The 13274-nt window shown below is 43.1% G+C and overlaps 1 protein-coding gene across 4 annotated transcripts in view; it reads right to left on the reverse strand.

Annotated features, from left to right (window-relative positions):
• The window catches only part of XRRA1 (X-ray radiation resistance associated 1), a 56688-nt gene that overhangs the window by 18837 nt on the left and 24577 nt on the right, over positions 1–13274 (reverse strand). For all 4 annotated transcript variants that reach the window (XR_005293682.2, XM_038406989.2, XM_038406976.2 and 1 more), the window contains 3 exons: positions 10707–10804; positions 9416–9549; positions 1529–1633 (listed from right to left, as the gene is read on the reverse strand). Coding sequence is in view for 3 of the 4 variants with exons in the window: in XM_038406989.2 (XP_038262917.1) it covers positions 1529–1633; positions 9416–9549; positions 10707–10804 (337 nt within the window). In the remaining variant the exon portion in view is untranslated. The remainder of the gene's footprint in view (positions 1–1528; positions 1634–9415; positions 9550–10706; positions 10805–13274) is intronic.

The following is a 13274-nucleotide window of genomic DNA, read 5'->3' on the forward strand; positions in this document are numbered from 1 at the left end:
TTCACAGAGACAGTATGAAATTCTACTCCAGGAATGTCTACACTGAGGAAGAACAATAACATATAGAGCTTCTCTTTGAATTCAGACCAAACCACCACCTCCAGGCCACTTACAGTTCCAAAATGCTTGCAAAAAAATACAATCTAGTGATTAATATCAGTACTAGAAGCCAGAGGAGAACATAAGAACGGCCATACGGGGTCAGACCAAAGGTCTATCTAGCCCAGTATCTTTCCACAGTGGCTATATTCTAATCCCAACTCTGCCACTGACTGCCTGAGTGATCTTGCATGAGACACTTCACCGCTTTGTGACTCAGTCTCCCTTCCTGTAAAATGGCGATAACACCACTTAGCCACCTCACAGGGTGCTGTGGTGTCTGACTCGTAAATGTTTGCGAAGGGCTTTCAGATCATTCAGTGTGATAGAAGTGCAGGGTATTATTATAAAATGCTCTCCTGCCAGTTCCCCGTGGCTTGTTCACGCACTCCTCAGGAGAGCTGGGAGAGTTTTCAGGTTGTTGGCAATTCCGAAAAATTGAAAAAAATTATTTCAGGTTGAACCAAAAACATTTTTTCAAATTTGAAGCAAATAAAAAAGGGGGGAAAACTGCTTCAGGTCTAACAGAACATTTCCTTTCAAACACTTCAGAACCAAACCTTTCAATCTTGACTATGGTTTAAGGGTTTTGCTTTTTAAATAAGACTAAAGGAAAGTTGGAAACAAAAAGTCATTTTGAAGCAAAAAATCAAAACGTTTTGTCTCTAAAATATCAAAGCAAAACATATCCTTTTTTTTTATTTTACTTTGTTTGGTTACTTACAATTGAAATAATTTGGCAAAACGGACACAAATTTGTGCCCCAAATCTGCTTTTTTCATCGAAAAAAAGTTTCAGTTGAAAAATTTCACTCAGCTCTCCTTCTCCCCCCTCCAAGCTTTCCCTCCTGCTCCGCTGCATGCCCCCTATAAGCCCCCTCCCTCTTCAAAAACCTTCTCAAATCCTATTGTTCTATCACACAAGCATATGTAAAGACCACTGTGTTCATGATTCTCCTGCAGCAGGTGGCTCCCTCTTAGCGACAGCTTGGGGCCTGATTCTGCACCTACTGATCTCCTCGACTCAGACGCCTCTAAAATGCAGTGCAAACCACCAGTGGGCTGTATGAATAGCTAATACTGATAATAAATCAAAGGGACTTTTCCCACTGGCTTCCGTAACTCAGCTGGACTGAAATAACCTACTGGGCCTATCTGAGCCTTGGGACATGAGCAAAAGCATTTGGCATGATTCCGAATTACTTCCCACCCATTTATTTTAGGGCAGCCAGGGGGTCACTGTCACTTTGCTGCTGTTTTCATTTGACCTATAGTTCCCAAGATGGGATAAAGCGGAAAGGAAAATACCCTAAATGAGTTACAAAGACTCATTTATTTTTAAGTTTCAATGTGTTGCTAAGGGCAGCGAGCAGGGACGTGCCGTGTGCCAAAAGAAGTCAGAAACATCTGCAACAGGATGGTTTCTTTACCTGCGGAGATTAGCCAGGCTTACAAAGACGCTCGGGTGAGAAAGATCATTGTCATCCAGCAACAAGACTTCTAGAGATGGAAACCTTAAACAATGTGGGCTGTCGCTGCAAGTACAAAAGGGATCTCATTAATAAATCAAACAGGTGGAGAGAAGTCAAAAACCCCTTTTTTGGCTGCTGTGCAAGAAACAGATCAGAGACATGAGCCTTGGACTTTACAAGTTACCTTTTTAAAATACAGGCTCCATTAAGACTCCATTTGTAAATGGTTTATAAAAGGGTTAATAACTTATTAATAGCTGTTTAAGTATGTTATGGGCAAGATTGGATGGTTCTAAGCATGTTACTGGCATTTAGATGCCTGAAGCATGTTTCTAGAATGGACTAGATATGTTATAGGTAGTTCTAAGCATGTTACTGGCACGATTTAGAAGTGTTAAGTATATTTCTGGCATGGTTTAGCGATGTTAAAGATGGTTCTAAGCATGGTATTGGCAACTGTCCTTAAGAAGCAGATCCTGCTCCTATAGAAGACAATGGGAGTTTTGACATTGGTATCAAAGGAGCAGGACTGGGCCTAAAGGCCATACTCAGTCAAATTCCCATAGTCAAGATCACTGACTTCAATGGGAGTGCTGTCTGAGCAAGGACTGAAGGCCTGATCCTGGGAGGAGCTGATCACCCTGACTCCCATGATGCCTCTGAGGTCAATGGGAGTTGGTGGTGCTTAGTACCCCTAACAATTAGGCCTTCAGGTCTGGGCTCAGTAAGGGTCTGAAACCCTTATGGGTGGGAGACACCCTCACCAGGAGAGCAGCTCCACTGATTTCAATGGCATTGTTCACGTGAGTGAGGTCTACCCCCAGGAGCAAAGGCTTAGGGGGATCGGAATCTAAATCATTATGGTGAGTTACATGAAGTTCTCCCCGTGTGTTTGCTCTTTAAATCCAACCCTTCATTTTTACGTATTTATTCTTTGCTTTTCCTTGTTCTGGACAGTGACGCTGACTACCTCTGCACCAAACAGGTAGAGCATGCACTGCAGCATGCACGCTTCCCTCTCACCACCCACTAATGTGCCTCACCCCCGACCTCAGGACCCCCTTCAAGGGCAAGAGGGGGGTCAGCAGGACAGATTGATTTCAACCACTGGTTTCAATCACAGTTTAAATTAGCAGACAGAAACCCTGGATTTAAACAACTGATTTTAATTATGTTTTCCAAGAGTATGTTTAGATATTTTCCCAAGGAAAAGTTCATTCACATTGGTTGTGATAACCATTAAAACATGTTAATTTGATTACTTACAGCTAAATATAACCTTTGCAATACATATTGTACTTTTCTTTTGCTAACGAACAGGATACTCTACGATTGTACATATCTCTTTAAGCAATCCTACAGCTCAACGTAACATTTATTTACGTTGGAATGTCTCCATTTTTTTTATTGTCAGCAGTATTGCCAACTCCAAACATTCAAAAATAATGAGTCCCCCCATCACAAGATTATCTTAAAAATCAAGAGATTTTAAATATAAACTACAGGTTGGGTTCTGGGTTTTGAGCTTTCACTTGGGTCATATTTTCTTTCTATGCAACCAGGAGGGCTAGCAACTTCTTATTTTTTCAGATGAAAACTGAGATTCTCATATAATCACCTCTCTCCAAGAGCCCAGAGCTTTAAGTGAGACATCATGAGAGTTGGCAAAAGTGTGCTAGAAAATGGTGAATAATGTATTTCTTATTTACTAGATAATTCACTTTTTACTTGTATCAAGCTTCGTCTGAATGAAAATTGAAACTCAATTTCAAATATGCACGAAAAACACATTTTTCAAGTTTCTACAAAATGGAATTTGGAAACTAAAAGTAACTAGGTAAAAGACTTTCTGCATACACACACACAGAAAGAGGAAAATAGTGACATTTAGAAAAAAGAAGTATCAACGATCACTCCTTTGTAAAGACTGAAAATGATCCTGAAGTTTCCCCCCGATGGAGTATATCAAACAGCAGCCTTTAACTTTTTAGTCAAAGTTTATGAGGTGTGTTCAGTATATTTGTTACATTTGAATTATAGAATATCAGGGTTGGAAGGGACCTCAGGAGGTCATCTAGTCCAACCCCCTGCTCAAAGCATGATTTACATGATATGAATAAACTGTAGCAAGTTTAGGCCTTTATCTAGTTTATCATAAATTCAGATTTAATTGTAAACAGAAAATGTTAAATGTCTTTTAAATGTTTAAAATGTTTTTTAAAAAGACAAAAATGATCACTTTATTTTTAAATCCAACTTAAATGAAAAGAATCTGATTTTTCCCTAATTTTTAAAAAATCATTGATTTTTATCCCCCCGCTGAGTAAATAGTTATACAAAACCCTAAGGCTTTCTGCCTTCTAAGCACTATGCAAGCACTAACTAATAAATATCTGCCTTGGCCCTTTCATTCCAACAGTCAACAAGGGGGTTGTCATAGGGTGGCTGGCCCCTCTAAATGAAGCAGGTCCAGCTCCCCTATACCCAAACAGGTGCTCCCAGTTTGGCCTAGTACGAGGGCAGGGCAAATCATCATCAGCATATGGAAAATAGAGCTGATCTAACTTGATATCGTTTTCTGATGAGATGACAAGTTAGGTTAATAAAGCTAATGGTGCTGATGTAATATACTTAGACTTCTGTAAGGCGTTTGACTTGGTACCACATGACATTTTGATTTAAAAACTAGAACTATATAAATTTAACATGGCACCACATTCAGTGGATTACAAACTGGCTGATAGGTCTCAAAATGTGTTTGTAAACAGGCCGTTGTCATTGAGCGAGTGTGTGTCCAGTGGAGTCCCACACATATTGGTTCTAGACCCTATGCTATTTAACATTTTTATTGATGACCTGGAAGAAAATATAAAATCCTCACTGATAAAAGTTTGCAGATGACACAAAAATTCAGGGATTGGTAAATAATGAAGAGCAGGTCACTGATTCAGCACAATCTGATCTCTTTGTAAACTGGGCGCAAGCAAACAACATGCGTTTTAATATGGCTAAATGTAATGTATACAACCAGGAACAAAGAATGTAGGCTATGCTTACACAATAGGGGACTCTATCCTGGGAAGCAGAGACTCAAAAAAGATTTGGGGGCGTGGTGGATAATCAGCTGAGCATGAGCTCCCAATGTGACATTGTGGCCAAAAGAGCTAATATGATCCTGGGATGCATAAACAGGGGAATCTTGAGTAGGAGTAGAGAGGTTACTCTACCAGTATTTGGCACTGGTGTGACTGCTGCTGGAATACTGTGTCCAGTTCTGGTGACCACAATTCAAGAAGGATGCTGATAGACGGGAGAGGGCTCAAAGAAGAGCCATGAAAATGATTAAAGGATTAGAAAACATGACATAGCAGTAGACTCAAAGAGCTCAATCTATTTAGATGAAGAAAGAGAATGTTAAGGGGTGACTTGATTACCTACATGGGAAACATATTTATTAATGGGCTCTCCAATCTGGCAGAGAAAGGTATAACACGCTCCAATGGCTGGAAATTGAAGCTAGATCAATTAAGAGTGGAAATAAGATGTACATTTTTTAACAGGGAGGGTAATTAGAACAATTTACCAAGGTTCGTGGTGGATTCTCCATCACTGGCAATTTTTAGATCAAGACTGGATGTTTTTCTAAAAGCTCTGCTCTAGGAATTATTTTGGGGAAACTCTATGGCCTGTGTTATACAGGAGGTCAGACTAGATGATCCCAATGATCCCTTCTGACCTTGGAAGCTAGGAATAGAGAGGGAAAAGGCCCTGAAGGAGGCTGTCGGAGGATCTGGGCAAGCGGGCAAGTGAGTGGTTTGCTGGCTGACTTCCCCAAACTGGAGAAGGCTCAAGGCAGCAGCAGAGGGAGGTGCCTCCTTACTTCCAAGTTGGGGCCAAGGGCTAGATAGAGCTGAAGGCAGGGGAGTATCAGGGGGGCTTACCCACTGCTGTCTGCACATTGGAACCAGAGAGAGCTGAGGCCGGGGAGCAGGCCCAGCTGACAGCCTTTCTGAGATGAGAGGTTAATGGAACTGGTTTCAGAGTAGCCGTGTTAGTCTGTATTTGCAAAAAGAAAAGGAGTACTTGTGGCACCTTAGCGACTAACAAATTTATCTGAGCATAAGCTTTCGTGAGCTACTGGTTTTTGAATGTTATAATTCTTGACGTCTGATTTGTGTCCGTTTATTCTTTTACGTAGAGACTGTCCAGTTTGACCAATGTACATGGCAGAGGGGCATTGCTGGCATATGATGGCATATATCACATTGGTAGATGTGCAGGTGAACGAGCCTCTGATAGTGTGGCTGATGTGATTAGGCCCTATGATGGTGTCCCCTGAATAGATATGTGGACACAGTTGGCAACGGGCTTTGTTGCAAGGATAGGTTCCTGGGTTAGTGGTTCTATTGCGTGGTGTGTGGTTGCTGGTGAGTATTTGCTTCAGGTTTGGGGGGCTGTCTGTAAGCAAGGACTGGCCTGTCTCCAGATCCTTGTCTCAAGATCTGTGAGAGTGATGGGTCGTCCTTCAGGATAGGTTGTAGATCCTTGATGATGCGTTGGAGAAGTTTTAGTTGGGGGCTGAAGGTGAAGGCTAGTGGTGTTCTGTTATTTTCTTTGTTGGACCTGTCCTGGAGTAGGTGACTTCTGGGTATGCTATCAAGAATTCTTACAACTACAATACCCACCTGCTGAAGTGAAGAAACAGATTGACAGAGCCAGAAGAGTACCCAGAAGTCACCTACTACAGGACAGGCCCAACAAAGAAAATATTATAGGGCCTAATCACATCAGCCACACTAGTCGGAGAACACTTCAATCTCTCTAGTCACTCGATTACAGACCTAAGAGTGGCAATTCTTCAACAAAAAAACTTCAAAAAGAGACTCCAATGAGAGACTGCTGAATTGGAATTAATTTGCAAACTGGATACAATTAACTTAGGCTTGAATAGAGACTGGGAATGGATGGGTCATTACACAAAGTAAAACTATTTCCCCATGTTATTCTCCCCCCCCCCCCCCCGTTCCTCAGACGTTCTTGTCAACTGCTGGAAATGGCCCACCTTGATTATCACTACAAAAGGTTTTCTTCCTTCCCCCCACTCCTGCTGGTAATAGCTCATCTTAAGTGATCACTCTCCTTACAGGTTTCAGAGTAGCAGCCGTGTTAGTCTGTATTCGCAAAAAGAAAAGGAGTACTTGTGGCACCTTAGAGACTAACAAATTTATTAGAGCATAAGCTTTCGTGAGCTACAGCTCACTTCATCGGATGCATTTGGTGGAAAAAACAGAGGAGAGATTTATATGCACACACACAGAGAACATGAAACAATGGGTTTATCATACACACTGTAAGGAGAGTGATCACTTAAGATAAGCCATCACCCACAGCAGGGGGGGGGGAGGAGGAAAACCTTCCATGGTGACAAGCAGGTAGGCTAATTCCAGCAGTTAACAAGAATATCAGAGGAACAGTGGGGGGTGGGGTGGGGGGGAGAAATACCATGATGGCTTATCTTAAGTGATCACTCTCCTTACAGTGTGTATGATAAACCCATTGTTTCATGTTCTCTGTGTGTGTGTATATAAATCTCTCCTCTGTTTTTTCCACCAAATGCATCCGATGAAGTGAGCTGTAGCTCACGAAAGCTTATGCTCTAATAAATTTGTTAGTCTCTAAGGTGCCACAAGTACTCTCCTTACAGTGTGTAGAATAACACCCATTGATTCATGTTCTCTGTGTATATAAATCTCCCCACTGTATTTTCCACTGAATGCATCCGAGTGGATGCACTCACGAAAGCTTATGCTCAGATAAATTTGTTAGTTTCTAAGGTGCCACAAGTCCCCCTTTTCTTTTAATGGAACTGGGAGAGTGATGGGTGGTCCCCTGGTGAGGATGAACTCCCAGCAGAGAGGCTGGGAAAGGGCCTGCTGGGAAGAGCAGGGCTACACTCCAGCTGGAAGGGCTGCAGTAACTGTCCAGGCAAAAGGACAGGTGAGGACCAAAGAAGAGCATGGATGTCGTGGAAGATGCCAGACTGTGGTATATGCTACACTGATGTCCCAGATGCTGTGGGAATTTAAGGACTTGGGACGATAAATGGTCCATGTTTGGGGAGTTTTCTTACAGATTGTTTGCACAATGTTTTGATAACAACGGTCCTAAGGAGGGGTATTATTGAGCCTGTTGTAGAGTCTGAAGGGGCTCTAGGGGGTAAATGGATGGTAATCACAGCATCAGATTGCCCAGCCACAAGAGGGCGCTCAGGGATGAGGGGGAATTGTTCACAGGGGCCAATTATTGCGAAGACTCCTCTGATCACTTCAAACTGGAATGACATCACCAATCCATTTCACACATAAGAACCCCTAGCTCTTACATAGCACTTTTCATCAGTACATTGCAAAGCACTTTACAAAGGAGGTCAGTATCATCATCCCCACTTAACAGAGGGAGAAACTGAGGCACAGAAAGGGGATGTAACTTGTCCCAAGGTCACTCAGCAGCAGAGGTGGGAACAGAACCAAGGACTCCCAAGTCTCACTTCAGTGCTCTATCCATTAGGCCACCATGCTTTCCTCTCACAGGCAATCAAACAGGTAACATCTTGGGGTAATTACCAACCTGGGCTGGATTCAAACCAGGAGACATACAGATGACAGGCTCCTCTTAAAAGGTGTGGAGGACCTTTGACTTCAATGGGAGTTTAAGTGCTCAGAACTTCCCAGAAGACACCCAATAGTTTGGATGGTTGGGCCCCTTTAAGTTACAGAGGAACGTGCTGACACAGGAGGAGCTGTTGGAGTGCACAGATAAGATTCTGCAATACAAAGGTTCCTGGCTTGGCTCTCTGCCTCTGCTCTGGGTTGGGAGGCAGCAGCTGAGCGTGCAGTGGTAGGGGAGACGGATGGGAGCAGGGCCTAGATTTCTAGGGGAGGCAGCTGTTAAAAAAAAAACCCAACACTTGGGTGTTGGGGTGGATGGGAGGTTCTTCTCCCACCTTGATCACGGGACAGGTGCTGCCGTGGTCCCCATGGGGCTGAAGTCAACGGGACTGATCACACATTTATAGCTAAGCACATGCTTAAGTGCTTTGCTGAACTGTATCCAGAATCTTCAGCACCTTGTGTGCAAGCCTTTAGTAAGGGGGACTCTGTCCTGCCCAATCAACCCTGGGAGTAGGGTGACCAGATAGCAAGTGTGAAAAATCAGGACAGGGAGGTGGAGGGTAAGTCACCTATATTAAAAAAAAGCCCTGAATATTGGGAATGTCCCTATAAAATTGGGACATCTGGTCACCATACTTGGGAGGGGGAGGGGAATATTTGGTCTCATGGGCATCCATTGCCAGTGAAGCTCCCTTTCAGAGCTGACCGACAGAGAGAAGTTTGCAGCTCACACAGCTCTTCTTCAGCTAACTGACTGAGCTGGATTTTCCATGGTAAACCTGTGTGCTTTTGGAATCTAACCTCCTGGCCAACTCCGTATTTCCTGGGGGGCGGGAGGGTCACACTCACTCTGCCATCAGCCACGAGGCTCTTTCACGGATGGATTTTTTTTTTACCCAGAAAAAAAAAAGGGTTTCAGTTTTCCAGGTAAGAAGCGATTGCTGTCAAGACAAGCTCAATCCTTGGCCCACCAGCCATGACAACAGCCATCCAACAGTCATGTTAACAACGTTGCCTGCTACATGATCCTTACCTTACCCACAACAGCATGTCTTTTAAACAGCACAGTGCCATGGTTACATGTCAGAAAGACTGATAATGCACAGTGAGAGTCTGTCTTTTTATTCAGCTCAAATGAATAATGCTTCACGATTCTCTCTCTTTCTGGACTTACTTCTCTGAGACTACCAGGTCAGAAGGAAGAGATCTAAGTCCATTGGCTGTTAGGTGAAGAACCTTAAGTTGAGACAAAACTCCCAATGTCCGAACATCCTCAGGAGACAAATTGTTATAAGAAAGATCCAGTATCTAGGGGAAATGTAAAAGAAATTCCCAATGTAGCAAAACACAAACACATTGGCCTCTGCTGGAATTATTTATGGCTTCCTATTATATACAGGATATTAATAAATAATAATAAGTAAGTAATATTCAGTGAGGCCCGATCCTATGAGATGATGGGGACACGCAACTTCCAGTGACTTCGGTGGGGGTGGAGGATTTTGCAGGAAGAGCTCAGCATTGAGCCCTTGCTCAGATGCATCTGATACCTGTGACAACAGTTCAGGTGCAAGCAGGGAAACAGAAATTGTCAAGGAAGTGACTGAAAAAGGAAGATTTTGTGACAGAAGAGTTTTCAAGTCATCATTAGTGGAAATATTTTTATAATACCTTGCACTTCTGATGCACCTTCCACTGGAGCGTTTCAAAGCACTTTCAAAACGATTCTGAGTGTGTGAAGTGTAAGCCTAGCTTGGCTTGTAAATGGAAGAGGTCTCGGGGGATTGGGAAACTGAGGCACAGAGCGGTTCCTTGACTCGCCCTAGGTCACACAGTATCCCTCTAGCAGGGCCAGAAATAAAACCTGGTCTCCTTGCTTCCAGTCCTGCGCTCTAAAGACTACACTTTGCTCCTTCCTCTAATCACGAACATAGTTGGTTTAAAAGAACAGCTCTAAAGAATGTAGGAACTGGCTTTAGTTAAAACACTGAAAAATTGTATCTAAAAATGACATTTTCCCATAAAAGTAGCAGAAAAATCTTTTCAATGTTCCTTATTCACAGTGTCTGAATGAAAGATGCCCCAAAATAGCCAGCCTGGGAATTTAAAGCAATTCTGAAGGCATCACCATCTCATCCCACCAATTTCCAACATGGGTATCACGTGAAATACTGAGTAACAACCAGCCTATAGTTACATTCACTCTTGTTACCAGTTGAGTATGTGAATCACATCTGTGCCCAAGGTGAAGAGATAAAAATCTCCTTATTGAATTCCTCATTATATTTTCTGCCCACATTTTCACCATTTTGCTCAGGTTTCCTTTACAAAATCCACAATGAAATCTAAATACCCTGTTAAATAATGTTAATAAAAATATTCAATAATGTTACACCTTGTTATGACAACTCTAATTGTGGGTGGGTAGAAGATGAGTTTGGTTTCCACCTTCCCTCTGATCTTACTTCCAAGTGCAGAAAGTCTCCAGCGCTGATTTTAAGATTTCTTAGTCCATTCAAGGAAAGTTCTAGTTCCCTGAGCCCGAAAAACTTACGAAATGCTTCTAAATGGATAAAAAGAGAAAAAAGTCGTATGAGAAATGAATTGCGTTGAAAGAACAATTGACATCTTGCTGTGGAACCAGCCCAGGTGCCCAGCTGGCAGGAGAGAGCGGGACCATGTTTTTCTGGGAGAGAAAAAAAAAGGAGATTTTATTTCTAATGATCATTTATATGGTTTTGTTTTGAAATTCTAGCCTTTAAAAAAAAAGGGGGGGGGGCTAACAGAGTGATGGGCCCAGCTCTCACTGAAAGTCAATGGAAAATGGACAGCTAACTCCCTTATGCTGCCTTGAAAATCTCTCATAAGTGAATTTAGTGTTGGTGAAAAGCACCTAAAACCTGAGAGATGGGCAGAACTCACACAGCAATAGAAGACCCACCCTCTCAGGTGAGTGATGGGGCGGCACTTAACTGAATATGGGGGACAAAAAAAATGAACAAACAGGGATGGGGTGAAGCGGTACAACATGAGGGAACCACAAGGAACACCGAGCAGAGAATCCTGCTTGACAACCCTGGAGACCAAAGTCCCCTATTTATATAAACATCAGGTGCATCATGGGTAATGGCAGTGAAAGCCACTGTGGCCTCAAGCCTGCCCTAGAGGGACCGACCACCTCTATGAGCTCAGTCTCCATTGCCATTTATTCTCTCGTCTCAGTACCAATTCCAGGGATTGTTTAGTGGTGTGTATCTGTGTCCATTAGGAACTGGACTGAGGCCATCAAAGTCACTTCATTGAAGGGCCAGTGAACAGCCATCAGACAATAACAAGTTTTAGTCATTACTAACCTGGGTGGCAGTCAAAGTGAAAGACTCTATATCCTATTACCTACCCCTTGGGCTATCCAGAGCTCCTTTTTGTAAAATGCTCAATGTTAATTTTCAGCATCGCTTCCCTGTCTTGAGCAAAACAAACTGAAACAAAACATTGGCCAACACGGAAGCTAACTGCTAGCCCCTTTAAACAATAAAGAGCAGGAGTTTGGGCACCCAAAACAATCTGTCCCATCAAGGATTAGGAAGTCACTGGAGTGCAGAGGTGGGAGTTAACAATGTCTTTTTTTATTAAGTAAAGAACTGAGACTGCAATTTGATTTTATGGTGGGTCCTGGGAATTTGGGATGGCTTCCACATGGATCACAACTAGGACCCCAATCCTGCAATTAATAACACATGGAGTGTCAAGGGTAGTGCTCCAGGTGCTATCAATGACTGGATTGGGCCTAAAGTGTTCAGGAACATTGGTCCACTTCCAACAAAATAATGCCAGCCATTGCTTCTCTTCCGATCCCCTCTCCTACTGGCTGTGTCAGGAGCAATCCTGCATATCCCTAAATATGCCTGCACATGCAGCTCTCACCCCCTCGGTAATATTGATCATGTATGGACCTGTCTCAGTTGCAGTCTTCATCCATGCCTCAAGGTTGCTTCTTACCTTGATGGCTGCAACTCCCTTCCCCGTAGCACCTCCAACTCCCTACACTCCAGAATGTACAGAATACTGCTTCTTCTCTTCCCATGTATATAAGAAAGCATGACATCATCCCATCCTCAGATCATTCCAGTGGCTCCCAATATATTTCGGGATCCAGTTCACAACTGCTGCCATCTCTGTTTTTAAAACCCTGCGTGAACTCCTATCATGCTGGGTGTTTAAACTCTTCTAGTGTGCTCCTTCCAGACCCCACCCATAAACTGACATCTTTGATCCCTCAGTGTTTTTGCCTGACCATCACTGTTTTCAGTTTCCCACAATTTTGTCTCATTTAAGGGTATGTCTACACTGCAGAGACTATATCAGCATATCTAGGTTGGCACTGCTATGCCAACATCGCCCCATAACAGCCTATACCCACAGAAGGGTTGTTTCTTTTTTGTCAAGGCAGGAACACCACCTCCCCAAATTACATTAGCTATGTCAACGGAAGCACTCTTCCATTAACATAACCCGCAGTGTAGGAGCAGTTATGTCAGCGTTGCTACGCTGGGCAGGGGTGGGTTTTTTCACACCCCTGATTGAGGTAGCTATGCTAATATATCTTTCAAGTGTAGACTAAGCCTTAGTCTTCCTCTGCATGGCCAACCATCCATACTTCAATCCTTCCTGGCCTATCCTAGATATCTCACCATAAAGATGACCCACCAGCCGGATTACATGCCCCAGTGTTCTCTTATGCTCATGCTATTGTAAAACTAGTAAAGGTTAAACAGGTACAATGGAAGATGGTAAGCTTATGGATCAGACCCAAGGCCCATCCAGTCCAATAGCCTGTCTCGGACAGTGGCCAGTACCAGATGGTTCAGAGGAAGGTGTAAGAGCCCCGTAGTAGGCAGATGTGGAGCAATTTGTCTCCCACATTAGGTCTCATCCTGATCTCCAAGAGCAGAGACGCGCTTAAATCTTGTAGCATGAGGTTTAATATCCCTTCCAAAATGTTGTAATTATTACAACTCTGGAAATTCTTGATA

This window comes from Dermochelys coriacea, chromosome 1 (assembly GCF_009764565.3).
Source record: "Dermochelys coriacea isolate rDerCor1 chromosome 1, rDerCor1.pri.v4, whole genome shotgun sequence".
In the NCBI taxonomy this organism is placed as follows: Eukaryota; Metazoa; Chordata; order Testudines; family Dermochelyidae; genus Dermochelys; species Dermochelys coriacea.